General features: G+C 46.0%; 1 protein-coding gene across 1 annotated transcript; it reads right to left on the bottom strand.

The window, feature by feature from the left end:
• Positions 1-11,806: 11,806 nt before the first annotated feature.
• On the bottom strand, positions 11,807-18,974 carry LOC124514289 (butyrophilin-like protein 10). Its single transcript, XM_047082309.1, is given in 9 exon segments — positions 11,807-12,792; positions 12,795-12,893; positions 13,709-13,732; positions 14,447-14,555; positions 14,558-14,637; positions 15,820-16,101; positions 16,609-16,962; positions 17,250-17,345; positions 18,891-18,974. Coding segments are annotated over 8 exon segments (1,599 nt in total). The 5' UTR covers positions 17,344-17,345; positions 18,891-18,974; the 3' UTR covers positions 11,807-12,235.
• Positions 18,975-22,533: the final 3,559 nt, after the last annotated feature.

The raw sequence follows: 22,533 nt of genomic DNA, 5'->3' as shown, positions 1-22,533 counted from the left end.
AACTTACATGTTTCACTGATGGCCAGTTTGCATTTAGTGACCGCTGTGCCCTAATTCAACCCCAGTGCTTTGGAGGTCGGAGGTGACACTATAAGTCACCGTTTCCTGAAATCTCAGCACCACATGACAGGGTTGGGTGTTAAAATTTTCATTCACATTGTGTTCTGATTTATGATAAGTTAAATGAAAAAGTCACCTTCTTTCTACAACTTACTGTTCCTTTCTGTTTCTCCACTTACTTGTGTCTTCTTATTAACCCAGGGATTCTAAATTATATGAAAAGTGGATATTGATCATCATCTGAGAACACCATTTTTATTATTCTTAAAAAGGTCTTATCTAAGTTTTTTTCTTGAAGGACCCTAACTCCTGATGTTGCTCTTTTCCCCCCTCCTTCAGTTCTTTCCTATAATGCCATGTCCAATGGAGCTAAAACCTGATTAGAAGCTGAATGCTCTCTGAGAGCTGAAAACGGTTTTCATCTGGGATTTTCATCAGTTTCCCTTAACATTGAACACACATTTCTTCTTCTCATGTTTATTTTTACACTCATTGGGTTGGGGATATCTGGCCACTAATTTGACACTTTTCCTACCAAACAGTGCATGGCCCTTCATCCATCATCAAATATGTTCACTTCTTGATCCTTTAGGGGGTTCACTTTGGACCCTCTAGGTAAATATTAGACTTAAAATGTTATTTCATGCAAAGTATGTGCTGGTTGGAGAACCCTAGAGTTTCAACCATTAAAAACTACCTGAATCTTACATGGTGTTCAAAAGTCTTTGTGTTTGAGGTCCAGTCCAAGATGGCAATGTAGGAAGACTTTGAATTCACGTCCTGCATGGAGACACCAAATCTCCACCTACTTATAGAGCAATTCCTCCTGAAGAAGACCTGAGGGCTAACTGAACAGCTTCGCCACAACAAAACATACAGAGACCACACAGAGTATGAGAGAGAGACATGGTAATGAAGAGAACCCCCACCCCTGACGCTGTGTACTGCAGTGAGGAGTGATAGCACATGAGCAGACTTGTTTGTCTTGGGGCACAGAAAAGAAATCCATGGTTTAAGGAGCCCTTAGAATGTAGAAGGGCAAGCCTTTGAGTCCTGCCAAACAGCAGGGACCTACTGGAACTCTCTCTGTGTGGAGCGGCTGGTGAGCACCATGGTTTACATTCTCCCTCCACCTTCATGGCATGGATGGAAGCAGGATCCAGGGGCTGTCAGTGGCCTGAGCCTCTAGCCCACGCTAGTCCCAGCCATCCCACCAAGGTGGTGCCCGCACGGCACCAATGGAGACAATCCTGATCAGTGCTCAGTACACCTCCAACTGTCATGCCAAGGTGACACGTGCACAAAGCACCCAGAACACTCCAAGCCCACACCACTTAGGCTGCAGAAGGCTTGCTACAACATGCCAGGGGGAAGAGTGATCGAGATCCACTTGGGTCATGTCTGTGTCAGCTCCAGCCGCCCTGTCAGGGGACTGACTGAATGAAGCACCTCAGCAACCTCCAGCCCACACCCTGCTTCAGCTCCAACCACCATACCAGGAGCACCCTAGGACATTCTGGCCCATGCTGGCCTCGGCTCCAGTTTTCTCCAGCATTGAGCACTGCAGGACTACCCAGCTTACACCCACTTCACCTTCAGCTGTCCTACCAGGTTACCCTCTGCATAGAGAGGCCTAGAGCACCCTGGCTTGCACATAGTTCATCTGCTGCTACCTTACCAGCACCCTCCATTCACACAGAAGCCCAGGAAGTCTGTCCCTGCCCCTCCTCAGCTTCAGCCAAGCCCCAGAGTATCCGCTGTGCAGAGCACCTGGGAATACCCTTGCCCTGTCTCAGGTCCAGCCGCCCCACCAGGGTTCCGTCTGCACAGAAAGATGTGAGACACCCTGCTTTGTGAACTCTTTAACTTCAGCTATCCTGCCAGGGTGCCCTCTGAAGAGATTGCCCCAAGATCACCCTCACACATACCCACTTCAGTTTTAGCTGTCCTGTCAGAGTACCCTCTGTATGAAGAGTATTAGGGATGCCCTGACCCACATCCACTTCAGCTCCAGCCATCCTACCAGGGCAGGCCCATCACAGACTTCCAGTAATCCCAACCCATGTTACACACTGGTACAGCCAGCCAGCTGAAGTCACCAAGTACCCAATTTACACAGAGGACAGAAGACAATTCTTTCCATTTTAGGACGGTAACTGATGCACCTAATTCACAGAACAAAAGAGAAAGTCAAGCAAAGTTGGGAGACAGACGAATGTGCTCCAAACAAAAGAACAAAACAAATCTCAGAGAAAGAAGTAAATACGATGTGGATAAGCAATATGCCTGAAAATAGTTTAAAGTTATGATTATACAGTTCTTCGCCATTGTTCGAATATGTAGATATTTAACCAGATGGAATGTACATTCCCCACACATGTCCATACATACACATGTGCACCCAGGGAACAGAGCAAGGGGTTGGAGACATTCCATTGAATGGTGACATCACCTTATTCTATGAGAATATACACATCATTTCTCCTCAATGGGGCCATCAATCTGTCTGTCATCTTAGGACCAAATGAGTACAAAACACTTCTAGGTTTGTTTTGAAATACAGTGTTGAAATGGTGATAAAGGCTTGTTTAACCTTACACCACAAAATTTCAAAAGTAAAGTCCCACTTGCCAAGAGAAAATTATTTTTATACAGCACACCATTTCTTTTGAATGTTAAATACCCAGTTATACTTCCAAAAAAAGTTATGATTATAAAGATACTCACTGGACTGCCAAGAACAGTGCAATAACTCAGAAAGGATGTCAACTGAGATAGAAAAGATAAAAAACAACCAATCAGAGTTGAAGAATACAATAATTGGAATAAAAAATACACTCCAGGAAATCAACAGTAGATCAATAGATGCAAAAACATGGATCAGCAACCTAGAAGACACAATAATGGAAAGCACACAAAATGAACAGCAAAAAGAAAAAAAAGAATTAGGTTAAGGTAACTCTTGGACAACATTAAGTGAACAAACATTTATATTATGGAATATCAGATGGAAAAGAGAGAGAGAAAGGAGCAGAAAAATTATTTGAAGAAATAATGGCTGAAAAATCCCCTAATCTAGGTAAGGAAAGAGTTAATCCAGGTTCAGGAAGTACAAAGAGTTGCAAACAAGATGAACTGTAGAGGTTAGTTTCACACCAAAATGTAATAATTACAATGTCAATAGTTAAAAAGAGATTATTAAAAGTAGGAAGAGAGAAGCAACCAGTTACATACAAAGGAGACCTCATAAGACCATCAACTGATTTTTACTAGGAACTTTGTAGACCAGAAGGAAGTGGCATAATATAGCCAGAGGTGAAAGGAAAAAAAAAACCCTACAATGTGGAATATTTTACCTGGCAATGTTATCATTCAGAATTGAAAGAGAGATGAAAATTTCCTGAGACAAACACAAATTTAAGGAGTTCATCACCACAAAACCAGCCTTCCAAGAAAAGATAAATGGAATACCTTTTTTTTTTAATTTTTTTTTTCAATGTTTATTTTTGGGACAGAGAGAGACAGAGCATGAACGGGGGAGGGGCAGAGAGAGAGGGAGACACAGAATCAGAAACAGGCTCCAGGCTCTGAGCCATCAGCCCAGAGCCTGACGCGGGGCTCGAACTCACAGACCGTGAGATCGTGACCTGGCTGAAGTCGGACGCTTAACCGACTGCGCCACCCAGGCGCCCCTGGAATACCTTTTTAAAAAAAGTTTTTATGTTAATTACAGTTAGTTAATACACAGTGTAATAGCAGTTTCAGGTGTACAATATACTGAGTCAACACTTGCATACAGTACCCAGTGTTCATCACAAGTGCACTCCTTAATCTCCATCACCTATTTAACCCATCCTGTCACCCACCTTCCCTCTTGGAATCATCAGTTTGTTCTCTATAGTTGACAGTCTGTTTCCTGGTTTACAACTTTTTCTCTATTTTTCCCCCTTTGCTTGTTTTTTTTTTTCCATAAATTACACATATAAGTGAAATCGTATGGTGTTTGTCTTTTTCTGACTTATTTCCCTTAGCATAAAACTCTCTAGTCCATCCAGGTCATTACAAACAGCAAGATACCATTCTTTTTTATGGGTGGATAATATTCCACTGTGTGTGTGTGCTTGTGTGTGTGTGTGTGTGTGTGTCTGTGTGTATCATATTTTTATTGATTCATCAGTCAATGGACACTTGGGCTGTTCCCATAGTTTGGCTATGGTAGATAGTGCTGCTATAAACATTGAGGTGCATTTATGCCTTTGATTTAGTATTTTTGTATTCTCTGGGTAAATAACTAGTAGTGCAATTGCTGGATTGTATGGTAGTTCCATTTTTATTTTATTTTTTAATTTTTTATTTAAATTCCAGTTTGTTACCATACAGTATATTAGTTTCAGATGTAGAATTTAGTGATTCAAAACTTTCATATGACATCTAGTGCTCATCACAAGTGCCCTCCTTAATCCCCATCACCTATTTAATCTATATCCCCACCCACCAGTTCTATTTTTAATTTTTAGAGGAACTTCCATACTATTTCCACAGCCTAAAGGGACTTCTTTGAGTGGAAAATAAAGTATCATAATTTGAGAAAATGATGAGCAAAAATTGTAAAATATGACAACACACATAAAACGTGGAGGGAGGTGTAAGAAAAAGTTCTTTTAGAAAGTGTTTAAGTGACCATCAATTTAATATAGACTGCTATATAGTGAAGGTACTCTATATGAAGTTCATGGTAACTCCAAACCCCAACCCATAATAGAGACATTAAAGAATAAAGAGGGGTGACAATAAAGAATAAGGAGGTTAATTATCCCACTTTAGCTCAGGTCATGATCTCATGGTTTGTGAGTTCGAGCCCCACATCGGACTCTGTGCTGACAACTCAGAGCCTGGAGCCTACTTTAGATTCTCTGTCTCCCCTTCTCTGTGCCCTCCCCTGCTCATGCTCTGTGTCTCTCTGTCTCTCAATAGTAAATAAATGTTAAAAATTTATAAAAAATAAAGAGAAAGAAAGTGAAACATAACACTACCGAAAATCATCAATCACAAGGGGAAAAAAGGAAGAGAAGACAAGAACAAAGAAGAACCACAAAAAATTCTAGAAAACAATTAACAAAATGGCAATAAGTACCTACTTATCCATAATTACTTTAACCAGAAATGGTCTGAATGCTCCAATCAAAATACAGAGGGCAGTGTAATGGATAAAAAATAAACTGTGGACAAAGTAGATTTTAAAACACTGACTATAACAAGAGATGAGGAAGGGCATTATATCATAATAAAGGGGTCTATCCAACAACCAGATCTAACAACTGTGAATATTTATGTCCCCAACGTGAAAGAACACAAATATATGAATCAATTACTAACAAACAGAAAGACACTCATTGACAATAATATAATAGTAGGTAACTTTAACACCCCACTTACAACAAACATCTAAGAACAGATCATCTAAGCAGAAAATCAAGCCAAGCAGGAAACCATGGCTCTAAATGACACATTGGACCAGATGGACTTAACAGATATGTTCAGAACACTTCATGCCAAAGCAGGAGAATACCCATGCTCCTTGAGTTCACCTGGAACATTCTCCAGAATAGATCATATTTTGGGTTACAAATCAGCCCTCAACAGGTTCAAACAGATAAAGATCATACCATGGATATTTTCAGATCACAACACTATGAAACGTGAAATCAAGCACAAGAAAAATAATTGGAAAGCTCTTCAAATACATGGAGGTTAAGAATATACTGCTAAAAAATGAATGGGTTAACCAGGAAATTGAAGAAGCTTAAAAAGTTCTACATATATGCACACAAAGTGACCACACACAATTAGAACCAATAAATGAATTTAGTAAAGTTTCTGGATTCGAGATCAACACCTCAAATCTTATGAAATATCTGAAAAGTAGACCACAAAACAATCCCATTTTCAACAGCATCAAAAAGAATAAAATACTAGTGAATAAACTTAGTCAAGGAGGAAAATAACTACAGACTAAAACTTATAAAACATTGAAGAAATTGAAAGGGACACAAGTAATTGGAAATATATCTTGTGTTTATAAACTGGAAGCATTAATATTGTCAAAATATCCATACTAATAGGGTAAATTACATATTCAGTGCAATTCCTATCAACATCCCAATGACTCTTTTTAATGTTTATTTTTGAGAGAGAGAGAGAGAGAGCATGAGCAGTGGAGGGGCAGAGAGAGAAGGAGACACAAAATCTGGAGCAGACTCCAGGCTGGGAGCTGTTAGCACAGAGCCCAGCATGGGGCTTGACCTCATGAACTTGAGATCACGACCTGAGCTAAAGTTGGGTGTTGAACCTACTGAGCCACCCAGGTGCTCCCCCACCCCATGATTTTTGTTTTTACAGACATAAATAAATACACTTAAAAGTTATTTGCAACCATCACATATAATGAATATGCAAATAAGCCTCGACAAAAACGAACAAAGTTGGAGGAATCACACTTCCTCTTTTCAACATATATTACAAGGCTAAAGTGTAGCACTGGCATTTAGACATACAGAACAGACCAAAGAGAATCCTGAAATTAATGCACACATATAGAGTCAACTGATCTTTGACAGGAGGGGTAAGAGTATACAATGGGGAAAGGATAATCTCCTCAACAAATACTGTTTTGGAAATTTAATATCAACATGTAAATGAATTAAATTGCACTATATTCTGATACCACAATCAACTGTAAACTAAAACTGACACAAAACACCTAAAATTGTAAATCCTTTAGAACCAAACAAAGGGGAAAATCTTCTTGACTTTGGTCATGGAAATTATTTCATAGATATGACCCCAAAAGCATATTAGCACAAGACTTCAGTCAATCAAGATGAATAAGCTCTAGAAAGCTGCTGTACAGGGGCCCCTGGGTGGCTCAGTTAGTTAAGCATCTGACTTTGGCTCAGGTCATGATCTCACAGTTTGTGATTTCAAGCCCCGTGTCAGGATCTGTGCTGAAAGCTTGGAGCCTGGAGACTGCTTTGGATTCTGTGTCTCCCTCTCTCTCTGCTCCTCCCCTGCTCATGCTTTCTCTCTCTCTCTTTCTTCTAAAAAATAAATAAACATTAAAAGAAAGAAATCTTCTGTTCAACATATTACTTATATTCAACAATAATTCACTGTACTCTTAAAATTCTGTTAAGAGGGTTGGTTTCATGTTAGGTATTCTTTTCACAAAAAACTAAAATCTAAAAAAAGCATAAAATAATCAGTTCAATGCCATAAATATACATATGGATTTATTTTAATAGACATATTACTATATAATTTAAGTACAAATCACAGATGTTAAATACACAATTCAATGCTTTTGAAATTTGTAGTGACTATTACAATCATAACAACACGATAAGCTTAGAATATTTTCACTTTCATCCCTAAACAGTCTACTTTCTTTTTTGAAACCGTGATTTTTTAACGGATCACTTTATTCGGTGAAAATGATATAGGATATCTGTATTATTTCAGTTCATATAATGCATTTTTGAGGTTCATACATGACACATGAAGTATTATCTCTGTATCTCTTTTCATTGTGGAACACTATTCAATTGTATGGATGTACTACCTAGTTTTTTTTTTTTTTGCCTATATATGTCTATTATTATCTGAGTAAACAAAAATCAGTTGCTTTCTGGAGGTGAGCTCAGATGATGGCATAGCAGGAGGACCCTGGGCTGGCCTCATCCCTCAAACACAGCTGGATAACTATCAAATCATTCTGCATATCCAAGAAATTGACCTGAGGACTGACAGATCAAACTGCACAACTAGAGGTCACATCAAGGAAGGTAGGAAGTGTGGAGATATGGTTTGGGGGAGAAACAGATCACAGATGCGGTGGAAGGGAGGGAGCTCTGGTCAGGAGAAAGATAAGAGAGAGTAGAGTGCACAGGGATGTGCACAAAGAGAACACTTCCTCAAAGCCAAGTCCCATGATACAAAATCAGCATAGAGATCTATTGCATTTCTACATACCATAATGAATCCACAGAAGGGAAACTAGGAATCAATCCCATTTACAATTGCATCAAACACAATAAGATGTCTAGAAATAAACCTAATGAAAGGGGTGAAAGACTTGTACTCTGAAAAGTATACAACACTAATGAAAGACATAAAAGATGATACAAAGATATGGAAAGGCATTCTGTGATAATGAATCAGGATAACAAATATTATTACAATGTCTAGACAACCCAAAACAATCTACACATTTAATTCAGTTCCTATCAAAACCACCAGCATTCTTCACAGGGTAGAACAAACACTTCTAAAATCTTGGAACAGCAAAAGACCCCAAATGGCCCAAGCAACCTTGAAAAAGAAATGCAGTGTTGGAGGCATCACAATTCTGGACTTCGAGTCACACTACAAAGCTGTAGTGATCAAAACAGTATGGCACTGGCACAAAAATAGACACACAGAACAATGCAACAAAATACAAAACCCAGAAATAAACCCACAGCTATATGGACAATTAATCTTTGATAAAGCAAGACAGAATATCAAATGGGAAAATGACTGTTTCTTCATAAATGGTGTTGGGAAAAAATGGACAGTTACATGCAAAAGAATGAAACCGGACACTTTCTTACACCATATACAAAAATAAATTCAAAATGGATTAAAGACCTAAATGTGAGGGGCGCTTGGGTGGCTCAGTCATGTAAGCAACTGAGACTTCGGCTCAGGTCATGACCTCACAGCTCATGGGTTCCAGCCTCTTGTCGGGCTCTGTGCTGACAGCTTAGAGCCTGGAGCCTGCTTCAGATTCTGTGTCTCCCTCTCTCTCTGCCCCTCCCCTGCTCATTCTCTGTCTCTCTCTGTCTCTCAAAAATAAATAAACGTTAAAAAAAATAAGACCTAAATGTGAGACATGATATCATTAAAATCCTAGAGGAGAACACAAGCAGCAACATCTTTGACACCAGCCATAGCAATTTCTGATTAGATATGTCTCCCAAGACAAGGGAAACAAAAGCAAAAATGAACTATTAGTACTTCATCAAGATAAAATGCTTCTGCTTCTGCACAGTGAAGGAAGCTATCAACAGAACTAAAAGGTAACCTACAGAACGGGAGAAGATACGTGCGAATGATATATCTGATAAAGGTTAGTATCTGAAATATATAAAGAACTTATAGATCAGAGTTAAGGTGGCAGAGGAGCTGGGAGACTCTAAGCTTGCCTCATTACTTGAACACAGCTAGATAAATCATTTTGAAACCCCAAATATCAAATCATTTGAACACCCAAGAAATCAATCTGAGGACTGAGAAAGCAAAAATACACAACTATAGGTGAAAAAAGCCACCACATTGTGGAAGGTAGAAGGTGTGCATAGTTTATTGGGGGAGAGATGACTGAGGGCGCTGTGATGGGAAGGGAGCCTTGATTGTGGAGAGAGGAGCAAGAGAGAAAGAAAGAAAGAGTGAAAGGGAACTGCACAAGAAAAAACATCTTCCCCAAACCCACCGGGAAAAGGAGAGGGGCTGAACATCACAAGTTTTTACAAACAGCAGAGCACAGAGTCTTAGGTTTCAGGGATCCACACCATTGGAAGGGTCGTGCCTGGTGGGCTTATGGTGCTCTGGTAGAAAAGGAGGACAGGACCAGGAGCAAGCAGTGTGGTCTGAGGATCCCCTGGGTCACATGGGAAGAAGCAGTTTCCCTGCTTGGAGTTCATTTGGCAGAGGTGGCACTGCCTGTCAGGTGACAAAGGATCTAGCAGGTGCCATTGGGCTTCCCTGTTCACTAACATAGAACAGGGATGCTCGCTGAGGGCAGTGAGCCTTGGTGTCAGATTTCTGCTCTCTTTACCATAAACTCCAAGCCACTGTGTAGTTATGCAACCAATTTGTGGGACAAGCCAGCAATGGCCACAGTGCAGTGAGAATCTCCCCCAGAAGATCAGAACACCATGAGATCTCTACAATTTGGAGGTTTGAAACCCAGCCATGTGCCTGAGATAAAACACAGGAGTGCTATGCTGAGACAGGTAGATAGATCAGAAGCAGGCAGGGTGAAAGCAGGGATCTGGCTAAAGTCAGAGATACAAGATAGGTGATTATTTGCTCTTCTGTGAGGGCTTCCTGAAGAGTGGTGGGCACAGACTCTCTGCTCTTGGGGACAAGAGAGCAGGGCGATGCCATGTTCACCCCACCCATCTGTAATAACCAACTTCAGTGAGAATAATAGCCCCACAAAGTTGAGGCTGGAGTAGCTTACAACAAGGCCCACCACCCTGGGCCCTGCAGGTGCATCTGCACTATGGCAAGTCTGGCTGAGAATCAGCACACAGCCCCTTCACCAGAGGACCAACACAAAACCTTCGCACAGCTCAAGTCTACTGATCATAGAGTGCCTCAAAGCTTCAGCTCTAGAGAAAATAGAATTCCGCTGCATTTATGTTTTCTTCCCCATGGGATATTAAAAAAAAGCAAATTTCCCATGGATACAGAAAGCAATTGTGTAAATTATTTTACTTTATTTTATTTTATATTTATTTTTTCATCTATCAGACCAAATGATCCTAGGTTCTGGATCCCTGTTTTTTATATTACCTTGACAATTGGAGAAAACAGAGGAATTCACCTCAAAAGAAGGAACAGGAAGAAATTATGCAGAGAGATTAAATAAATACAGATATAAGTAAGATGTCTGAACTAAAATTTAAAACAATTATAAGGACATTTAGGCTCTTTCCATAATTTGGCTATTGTTGAAAGTGCTACTATAAACATCAGAATACAAGTGCCCCTATGCATCAGCACTCCTGTATCACTTGGGTAAATTCCTAGTAGTGCTATTGCTGGGTCCTAGGGTAGATCTATTTTAATTTTTTTGAGGAACCTCCACACTGTTTTCCAGAGTGGCTGCACCAGTTTGCATTCCCACCAACAGTGCAAGAGGGTTCCCATTTCTCCACATCCTCTCCAGTGTCTATAGTCTCCTGATTTGTTCATTTTAGCTACTCTGACTGGCGTGAGGTGGTATCTGAGTGTGGTATTTCCCTGATCAAGAGTGACGTTGAGCATCTTTTCATGTGCCTGTTGGCCATCTGGAAGTCTTCTTTAGAGAAGTGTCTATTCATGTTTTCTGCCCATTTCTTCACTGGATTATTTGTTTTACAGGTGTGGAGTTTGGTGAGTTCTTTATAGATTTTGGACACTAGCCCTTTATCCAGTATGCCATTTGTAAATATCACAGGCAGGATGGAAGTGGCTTCTGGTGGTGGTTTGAGTATTACCTTGCCTCCATGTACATGCCTTGTTTGATTCCATGTCCCACTTGTGTCTAGGCTACTCTCTCTGCCTACATGCCCTGATTTGATTTTGACCAAACTTAGGGAGCCCTGGAATCTTTGGCTTCACCTCAATGTAGTTCTGTCTGCACCGACCTGCCATGGGGTGGGAAGACAATGGCATCCAGGGTAGACCAGATGACTAGGACTTTGTGAGTGTTGGAGAGTAGAGGAGAAGGGGAAGTGGGTAGGTAGGAGAGGGGGGTGTACAGGAAGAAGGTGGGAGAGGAGGAAATGAGCAAGGCTAGTATTCACAGAGCAACTACTTCATGTCTGGCACTAGGCTCAACATTAAACATATGCCCCAAATTCATTTCAGAAAATCACCCCACAGCATGTAATGATATGGTGTAACAGTCAGCTTGGTCTCTGTAACAAATACCACAGACTGGGAGGTTTAAACAACGCATTTATTTTTTTCCCAGTCCTGGGAACTGGAAGCATGAGATCCAGGTGTGGCAGGGCTGGTTCCTCCTGAGGCCTCTCTCCCTGGCGTCCACACACCATCTCTTCCCCGTGTCCTTACACGGTTGTCCCCTATGTGTGTCTATGCCCTGATCCCCTCTTCTATTAAGGACCCCAGTCACATGGGATCAGATGGGATCAGGGCCTACCCTAGTGACTTCCTTTTACCTGAACCACCTCTGTAAAGACCCCATCTCCAAATATAGCCCCATTCTGAGGCCCTGGGGGTTGGAGCTTCAACATGTGAACTGGAGGGGACATGATTCAGCCCATAATATTTTGTCAGTATTTTACAGGGAAGGAAAGTGGAGATAACACAGGATCATCCAGAAAGGTTCACCCTTGTATGTGATCTAGCTGGGACTTAGAATGGATACATCTCCCCCAAATTGGTGACAGGCTGGAGCAGAGAGATCATGGGTCTTGCTGGAGGAGGGTTCCCACCTGTCCTGTCCCTCAGCCTGAGGAGGCCCCAAGGCCTCTGGGGGCTGCCATTCTGAACAGATGGTTAGGGGGCTGGGGTCGTGTGTCCAGAGGCAGAAGAATGGCCTCAGGGGTGCCGAGAAGGACAGTCCAGAGAACGCGTAGACGAAGGATCCATTGCCCATGCTGTAGAAGGAGATTCTGCCTGCATCACAGTCCAGGAAAACGCCCACACGATGCAGGGGCTCCGAAGGGTGCAGGCGAACTCTTGGGAAGGCAAGTGCCAAGAACCCCTCCTTGTACAGCTCCAGGGCCCAGAGTCCGTGCTGGGGGGCCTTGAGGATCCTTCCCGTCCAATCCAAGCTCTTCAGACACATGCCCAGGTTCTGGGTCTTCCTGTGCCCCACCTGGACCTCCCAGTAATACCTCCCAGCTGAGAACTGCTCCCGACCCAGCACACAGGGGTCCCGGTTGAATCTGCTGGGTTGTCGGGCAGCTCTTGTTCAAAGAACAGCTGCCTCACAGTCTTCCTGTCCTCAGAGAGAGCGAGCTTGGGGCTTGCAGTGTCAGGGTCCAGGGATGGGCTCACTGCGGGAAGAGGAGAGGATCAGATTTAGGGGTTAGGGTCCCCACCTATGCTCCTGCATGGAGGTGGAACCATGCCTCCTTGGGAGTCCCTGTGTGTCCCCATTCTACCCAGGACCCTGTGCACACAGGCCATCCCAGAGCAGCGGAGGTGGCTCCCTGTGTGTCACCATTCTCTGTCCAGGACCCTGTGCACACACCCCACACTTCCCACTGAGACGGTGTCCTGGCTCTGCACTCTCTGTGTTAACAGTGTCCCCCACAGTGACTGTGCCTCAGAAGATCTGGCTCTCTTGCTGCCCAGGCTCTGCAGCCTGTCTGTCCCTCAGGTAGTAAACAGGAGCTAAGGTCTCTCAGGGCAGCTAAACTTGGTGTTTACAGCCATGGAACCAGCATTTAGCACAGCATTTCTGCACTCTGCAATAGAATGGATCACACATGTGTGCACACACGTGCACATACACATGAGCCCATGTGCATACACATGATGTACGTGCACACATACACACAAACACACACATGCACATAGATGTACAACATGCAAACACAGCACACATATGCACACGCACATACACACAGAAACACGAGTGCATGTGCATACAAGGCACACATGAACACACATGCACAAATGCACATACTTGTACACACTGCACACACACATGAAAATACATGCACATATGTTCATAACATGCACACACACATGAGCACATAAATGTACAACATGCACACGTAACACCCACACATACATGCACTCACACATGCACCCATAAACACACATGCAGGGAGCAGGCCCTTCCAGCCCCCAGCATGGTCCTCACCATAGATGATGTCCTCTGGCCAGCCTGAAATGAAACAGAAAGATGTGAAACTGTAGGGTTTGCACTGACCAGATGGGGCGAAAGCTCATTTTCTGTGAAGCTAAGTCAAAACAGGATGTAATGAGCTCTCGCAGGGACCCTGTAAAGGAAGAGCAAATATCCCTTCTTCAGTGCCCAAAAAACAATCCAGGTCACTGTATTCCTAGGGAAAGGTTTTGTGGGGCGTAGCCTGATGGCCCAGCCTTCCCATGTCTGTCATAAAGACACATCTCTGACCTGTTCCCCAGATCGGGGCCTGACAGCTATGAGCAAGGACACAGGAGGCAGGGAGGAGAGCAGACAGGCGAGTGGAATGATCCACACTGATGATGATCCCCGCGCTCACAACAAGATCCTCTCAGGTGACAGGCTTGCTGCTGTATTTGTTGCTTGAGCATTTTCAGGATGTTGTCATCACCCTCGACTGATAGACTTTCCCAGGTTCAAGCTCACATCTGTCTCCACAGCAGAGACCCGCCAGTCTTCCCCAAGTCACCCAGTGAAGAGCAGCCAAGCACCTCTTAGTGATGGAGGATCTCACTGGGCATATGGTAGGTGGGAAGTCCCTGAGCTGGGGCCTGGGCAGGTCTCTCCCATTCCTCCTGTGCTTGAGGGTGCACGAAGGAGAGCCTTCATGCAGGGCTCCACACGAGTGCCCTGGCTGGAAGGGGCACGTCTGTCCCACTGGGGCCTGCTTACCTTGGGACAGCTGTTCCTCTTCTCTGTTCAGTCTCTCTTCTTCCAGCTGCACCCTATTCCTGTCCCTCTGATGTTTCCAGAAAAGACAAGTGGCTCCTGCCACAAGACAGCTGCTACAAGCCCCACCACAATGAGGATCACAGGCACCACTGCCCTCCACGCCATTGATGGGAAACTTTTGGGCACCTGACCTAAAAGAGAGTTTGGGGAGGCAAGAATACCAGGGTAAGAGAGCACCTGTGTTCTTAGGGCACACAAGCCACAGGGTTCATAGGTCAGGGGGCAGGTGCTTGTGAACTAACCTGACATGACCTGAAAACATGTGTGTGCCTTTGTACAGACAGACATGGACAGACACACAGGAGAGAGATGGTAGACAAATGGCAAAAGGTTAAATACTGAGTGGGTCTGCATTCTGTGTATCATTCCTGCAAATTTTCTGAAACTTGAGGTTGTTTAGAAGGAAAATTTTATACAGAGTGAAACTTGGAAGCCCCCAGGTGTCCCTCAGAATGTGAATGCATAAACAGGCTGCGGTTCATCCAGACAAGGGAATACTGTTTACTGCTAATACGAAAGGAGCTATCCGTGCAGCCACTGTGGAGAAGATGATGGACGTTCCCCCCCAAAATAAAAATAGAACTACCACATCAATCCACTTCTGGGTATTAATCCAAAGAAAACAAAAATATTAACTGAGAAAGATAATGCACCCCTACATTTATTGCAGTGTTATTTACAACAGTCAAGATACGGAAACAGCACAAGTGTCCACCTATGGATGAAAGGATAAAGAAAAATATATATATTTGTACAAAGGGATGCTATTCAGCTATAAACAAGAAGGAAATACAGGCATTTTCAATAATATGGATGCACCTGAGGGCACTTTGCTAAGTGAGGTTCGACAGGGAAAAATGTGTAGGATCTCACGGATAAGTGAAATCTAAAATGAAACAAAACACCATCCAAACCTGAGGGCACTTTGCTAAGTGAGGTTCGACAGGGAAAAATGTGTAGGATCTCACGGATAAGTGAAATCTAAAATGAAACAAAACACCATCCAAACCTCCAGAAAACCAGAAAGCCTAGTCATAGACGGAGAGAACAGATTGGTGGTTTCCAGAGGTGAGAGATCGGGAAGCTAATGGGTGAAAAGGGTCAAAGGTGCAAACTTCCAGTTATAAAATAAGTCCCAGAGAGGTGACATACAGCATGGAAACTATAGTTAACTACTGTGTTGTGTAGTTGGAAGCTGACAGACTAGATCTCACAAGGTCTCATCACAAGGAACTATGCGGAGTATTGGATATTAACTACTGATTGTCTGGGGTGCTCAGAGATCTTGAGGTCGAATGGAGCAGAACACTCACCAGGTAGGTGGCTCTTGGCCTCCATCCTCTCCTGGAGGAGGGGGTTGGAGATAGAGCAAGAGAGGTTCCCCACGTCCCTGTCCCAGACAATCACATTGGACACCACCGCAAAGAGGCCCGTTGTGGGCGACACTGTGAGGTTGGTCGTGGAAGGTAGGGTCTGTCCCCTGAAGTCTCTCCACTCCACCTGGGGCTCTGGGTACCAGCCCTCCGAGGTGCACTCTGCCCTGATACCTTCATCCCGGCCAGCTCGCACTTGGATTCTGGGCTCAGAGCCCAGCCCTGTGGGAAGAGACAGGCTTTGCAGCCTCTGCAACCATTACCATTTCTGACAGAAAAGCACAGATCCTGAAAATTTCCAGCATATCAGGGTTTTTCAGACTACTTGCTCTGTGTAATATTTACATGCCATATATGCTACTCTCTTCTGAGAAACCACAGAACAAAACAGAAAAGGCCCAGGAAGATCAAATACCTTTCCTGTATTGCAAAATCAGTGTCTTTTCCTCTCTGTATCTCTTTCTGCCTCTGTCCTCCCATCCCTACCTCTGCTACCCCTCTCTCCGGGACAGTGGGGGTAACTTTGAAAAGGAACCAGGTGTCCTGAATGTACCTGTCCTTGTGAAACACATAAGTGCATTTTGTGGAATGCGCCCAGGCTGCCACAAACACGTTAGCGCCCGCTGTGGGAAGCGCCCAGGCCAGGGTCATAATGGGACGATCTGCAGCTGGGGGAAAAGGTCTCAGGCAGACCAGGAGAAGGTCAGGAGCCCCAGCAGCAACCCTCACCTGCCACTCTCAGCCACAGGGTGGCCTCTGCAGACCCTGTGCTCTCTTTAAACTTGCAGTGGAAGGTCCCATTATCGAACACGGTGACGTTGTGTATGGTCAGCACAGCTTGGTCGTGGGCCAGGCCAGCTGTCCAGAAGGTCGTCCTGCCCTTATACTGCCACATCTGCTCTTCAGGCATGTCCCTGCCTTTCTTGCGCAGGTGCACGGCTGGGGACGGCTCCTTCCTGTACCACCTCACCTCCATGTCCTCCGCACTGATATTGAGGGACAGATGGCATTGCAGCTTCACACTTTCCCCCACCATAGCCAGGACCGGTTGGCCGGGACCAGAGACAGAGAAATCGGCTTTCCCTTATGTGGTCATAGCAGAAAGCATGGGTTAGGCCAGGTGAGAGGAAACCACGGGCCATCCACCCCACCGGGCACAAGGTCCCCCCCCCCAACCTGTGCCCAGTGTCTTCCCCTGCCCACGCCCAGGGGACACCCACCCACACCCAGGTTCCCTACCACCACCCCATGCTGGTGCCCAGGGTCCCTAGGGAAAGACTGCTTGGATCAAGTTCAGCCCTCTACTGTGTTCCTGTCCATGCATGGGGTTCCCTCCTAACATGGGGAAGGGACATGGGGAGCTCTCCTACCCTTTGCAGAGAGGCTGTAGGACAGAAGCTGCAGGAGGAGGAAGATGATGGAGCAGCTGGGTGGAAAGATGTCTCGACCTTGTGTGTTTGCCATGGCTGCTGGAGACAGAGAGGCCTGAGCCCCAGACACTGGAGACAGGGCAGGACTGAGTTAATTTCTGTCTCTCTTGGTTTCTGTCTCTGTCTCTCTCTATTTCTCTGTTTCTCTCTGTACCTGTCTGTCTCTGTCTCTGTCTCTGACTCTCTTTCTGTCTCTGTCTCTCTCAGTTTCTGTCTCTGTCTTTCTCCCTCTGTTTCTATCTTTGTCTCTCTCTCTCTCTCTCTGTCTCTATCTCTGTCTCTCTGTTTCTATCTCTCTCTGTCTCTGTCTCTATTTCTGTCTTTGCCTCTGTCTGTCTCTGTCTGTGTGTCTCTTTCTCTGTCCATCTCTGTCTTTCCCTGTCTCTGTCTCTGTCTCTCCGTTTCTGTGTCTGTCTCTCTCTGTATCTCAGCCTCTCTTGGTTTCTATGTCTCTCTCCAACTATGTCTGTCTCTCTCTTTCCTTTTTTTCTGTCTCTGTCACTCTCTGTCTCTGTCTCCCTTTGTTTCTCTCTGTTTCTGTTTCTGTCTGTCTCTGTCTCTCTCTGTTCCTGTCTCTGTCTCTGTCTATCTCTGTCTGTCACCGTCTCTCTTGGTTTCTGTCTCTGTCTCTCTCTGTTTCTGTTTCTGTCTCTGTCTCTGTTTCTGCCTCTGTCTCTCTCTGTTCCAGTCTGTCTGTCTGCTTCTGTTAGTCTCAGTTTCTGTCTTTGTGTTTCCCAGCTTCTCTCCCTGTCTCTCCCTGTTTCTCTCTCTGTCCCTGTCTGTCTCTGTCTCTGTCTCTTTCCCTCTCCTACTCTATCTCTCTCTGTCTTTCTTTCTTGTTTTCTCTCTCTCTCTCTCTCTCTCTGTCTTGGTGGGGGATGAGTCAACACTGGGAGGCTAATGGAAGTGAAGGAAACATGGCTAGGGGAGAGAAAGGTCCCTTTTCACTATCTTGGCCCCACTTACTCCTGCACAAGTTGCTTACCCTAGAGACAGAGACACAACAGTGGCCACCTGCTCTTGTGTCCACCTACTTGTGGATGACCTTTCTCTTGTGGCCATGTGTCTGCAAAACACCATGGACACATCCTCCTGTGAACGGGCTCTGTCTCCTCACCTGTTTGTGTAGGAGCCTTGCCCGACCTCTGGCTGTGCTCTGTCATGGAACATGAGCACACTGGGAGAAAAAAGCCACCCCCTAGTTGGGTGACTCCAAGGCCATAAGTACCTCTGTTGACCCCCTTACAGCCCAAGAAAACTCGCAGTTGGAGGAGGGAGCACTCGAGCCAGAGGGCTCCTAGACAGACATGGCCTGAGGCCAGCATGCTCCAAAGATTTATATTTATGAACTCAGCTTTGAGAACAAGTGTTCTGAACCACATGTGCTGGTCTGGGCGATTCGGCCCAGCACCTCCTCATGCAGGACTGGCATGAGGAGGTATGTTGGCACTTGCCCTCATTCTCTTCCATGCTTGTCTTCCTTTGGTGAAAGCCTCTGGGGTCTCCCTGTCACTCAAGAATAGGGGAGGGGTGGAGAACACAGACATGTGGATGAGTGCCCTTAAAATAGAAAGTACTCACCTTTCCAAGTAGTAGGGCTGTAGGGCTTCCCAGGGAGATTCTGTGGCCTTGAGGGGATCGCTTGACTTCTCCACAAGTTCCAGGAAGGTGTAGAACAAGTCTTCCAGACGTGATAGGAGAGAGCAGCGGCTGAGCTCCCCAGCTTCTGTAGAATCCTAGGACTTTCTGGAAAAATGACCAACTGTGCCTTTCTGGAAGGTGCAATAGAAAAAATAAATAAACCAAGGGCTTCTTAAAGGGTGTGTTTGACAGAACTGAACACACTGAGTGTTGGGGAGCAAGGCCCTGGTAGCAGGAGATAAGGGGAGAGAGAAAGACCCAGCAAGGAACCCGCGGGGTGGGGATGGCTGTCTGGGCTGGTGCCAGGAGCCCCTAGGTGGAGACCTGGCTCTTGAGTGCGAGGATCCAGGCCAAGGGCAGAGGCTGGGGGACTCAGATAAAGTTTCTGCATTATCAAAACACCTCCAGTCCTGGACAGGCTGGGCCTGGTCCCTTTGGGAAAGTTTCTCATGTTCAGGTTGAAGTTGGTCAAATTCTAGCATTCACCCCCCACCCCAGACTCCTGTGCAGGAAATCAGGCCACCTCCTCCTCCATGTCTGGGGCCATGACAGTCTTTCCTCACTGGGGACCTGACTTGGGCTGGGCTCAGAACACTCAGCCCCATTACCCCTTGTGTGAGTAAGACACTGGCCTGAACCCTACCTGTTCTTCCCTCCTGTTGACCCAAAAGTCTGCACATTTTCTGGGAGAGTTTTGGAGGGAAAAAAAACAGGGAAAGTTTCCGTCCCTCCTGGAGGTGGGATATTTGGTTGAATTCAGCAGAATGTTATGGACTGAAGATTTGTGTCCCCTTTCCAAATCCGTGCTCACACAGGGACTGATGCTGCCAACCCACACCGTCCTCTGTGTTCCTATCAGGAGAGCGAACTATTTGGTAATCAAGTTGCTCCCCTGTTCTATATAAATACGAAGAGTTATGCTGCCACTCATTTTCATCTCCCGTGCATTGCTTTAAGCGGATAATGACATCATCTAAAACCCAGGTTGGGTATACTTCTGAGTCAGGATGGAGGACTGGGGATGTGACATTAGAGGAAGCACCTAAGGGGTTTGGCAGCCGTGATGGAATGGATCCTGAAGGTGGGCGCACCTGGACAAGTGGTCCTTGGTGAGCATGCACATGGTCCGCAGCCTTTTACCTGAGTGGGAAGAGCTCCTGGAGAGAGCAACCAAGGCCCTCAGGGGCAGGGATAAACCCCAGATGGGGACAGGCTCCCTGAGTGCAGGTGGAAGGAAGGACACAGGGGGCCCCAGACTTCTACAGTCCCATTGCCATGGCATGTCCAGGACAGGTACATGCGGACAGACAGAGAGCAGATTGATGGTTGTCAGGCAGTGGGGATGAGGGGGAAAATATAACCACAAAGCAGTTCGGGGGTTTGTTCTGGCACGAGATCCAGGTGGTGGCCGTACAAGCTTGTGTCAGTGTGCTGCATGTCACTGGATCGTTCACTTCAATGTGGTTGACTTTGTGTTATGGGAATGTCACCGCAGCTGGAAAAAAAGAAAAAAACAAATGGAAAACACATAAGGTAGAAGGGAAATCTCCAAGTTGCAGGCTCCTGGGCGCCCCCTGCAGGGATGCGTGTGCAGTCCAGCACCCTGCTCCAGGGATGCGCCAGGACCCAGTGAGCTTGTGTGGTCCAACCGCACCTGCACCTGCCTTGAGCCTGGCTCCCTGAGGGGTCTGTCCTACAGAGGGCAGAGGCCCTAGGAGAGCTGAAGGGCCCCTCCCCGTCCCCCCCCCCACCCCGTGCCCACCTGCCCCTGCCACACGCCAGCCTCTTGCTTCCTGCCCTGGGCTGTGTTCACAGAGTCTTTTTGGGTCCTCCCAGCATTTAAGCTGGTGTGTGCCCTCCCCCAACCCCATCACGGGTACTTGGCTCAGCTCTCCAAGTCCACTGGGACTTTATGGCTTGGCCGCAGGCACCGCCTGGGCCACCCCCTTGCAGGACGTACCCCCTCCTCTGGCTCCCTGGCTTCCAGTCCTACAATGGGAGGGTTCCTTCTGCACATTAGGTCCCTTGTCATGTGATCTCCGAGAGGTCCTTGCGTCTCCTGCACTGACCTCAGTGAACAAGAGGGCAGTGCCTCCACCAGGAAGATCCTCGGGGACTCCTCCAGGGAAAGAAGCAGCGGGGGGGGGGGGGGGCGTCCCTTAGGCGGACGGTGCAGGTGCCATGTGGTTGGAGCGGGGAGGAAAGGTGAGATGTCCTCAGAGAAATACCACGGTGTCAATGCAATGAAGCGCTTGGGTCATCCAGTTCCTGGTGGTAGTTCTTATCGACATACCTCTGCATGGGGCCTTTGTGTTCCCGGGAAGGCAAGTGCTTGGGTCATGCAGTGCCCGGTGGTAGTTCTTTCCCACAACCCTCAGCCTGGGGCCTTTGTGGTCCTGGGTAGGCAAAGGCTTGGGTCATCCAGTGCCTGGTGGTTGTCCTTACCCACACACCTCTGTGTGGGGTCTTTGTGGCCTGGGGAAGGCAAGGGCTTGGGTCATCCAGTGCCTGGTGGTGGTTCTTACCCACAACCCTCTGTGTGGGCCTTTCTGGTCCCGAGAAGGCTCTCATGAGTATAGGGAGGAAACTCTCCCTTACCTCCTATGGAGCCAGGGTGGGGTGGGGGGTGGTGGGGTGGAGAGGGGCGGTTAATGTCTGGCTTCCCTCCCCTTCCCTCGCCCTCCTCCTCCTCCTGGTGTTCACCTCTCCAACCTCCCCTCCCCCTCCTCCTCTTCATTTCCCAATCCTCCTCTCCTTACTCCTCCACCTCCCCACCCCTACTCCCCTCCCTGTCCTCCTCCCTCATTCTCTGCCCTCCCCTCCTCCTCCTCTTCTCCCCTCCCTCATGTCTCCTCCCCTCTCATTCCTCCCCTCCCCTCCTACTCTCCATACTCCTTCTCCTCCCTTCCCTTCCTCCACCTCTTCATTCTACTCCCCATCTTTCTCCCTATTCTCCCCTCCCCCTCTTCCCTCACTTCCCCCTCCTACCTTCCCGGTCCTCATCTGCTTCTCTCTCCTCCCTTCACCTCCTCTCTTTCCTTTTTTTTTTTTTTGATATGAAATTTATTGTCGTATTGGTTTCCATACAACACCCAGTGCTCATCCCAACAGGTGCCCTCCTCAATATCCATCACCCACCCTCCCCTCACTCCCACCCCCCATCAACCCTCATTTTTTCTCAGTATTTAAGAGTCTCTTATGTTTTGGCTCCCTTCCTATCTAATTTTTTTCCTTCCCCTCCCCCATGGTCTTCTGTTAAGTTTCTCAGGATCCACATAACAGTGAAAACATATGGTATCTTTTTCTCTGTATGACCTCTTTCACTTAGCATAACATTCTCCAGTTCGATCCACGTTGCTACAAAAGGCCATATTTCATCCTTTCTCATTGCCATGTAGTATTCCATTGTGTATATAAACCACAATTTCTTTATCCACTCATCAGTTGATGGACATTGAGGCTCTATCCATAATTTGGCTATTGTTGAAGATGCGGCTATAAACATTGGGGTACAAGTGCCCCTATGTATCAGCACTCCTGTATCCCTTGGGTGAATTCCTAGCAGTGCTACTGCTGGGTCATA

The sequence above is a fragment of the Lynx rufus genome, unplaced genomic scaffold, assembly GCF_022079265.1.
Source record: "Lynx rufus isolate CCGP_SWC_20201006 ecotype Redwood Valley unplaced genomic scaffold, mLynRuf1.p SCAF_1, whole genome shotgun sequence".
Lineage (NCBI taxonomy): Eukaryota > Metazoa > Chordata > Mammalia > Carnivora > Felidae > Lynx > Lynx rufus.
The sequence above is the reverse complement of the archived record's forward strand: the minus strand, read 5'-3'. Positions and strand labels throughout refer to the sequence as shown.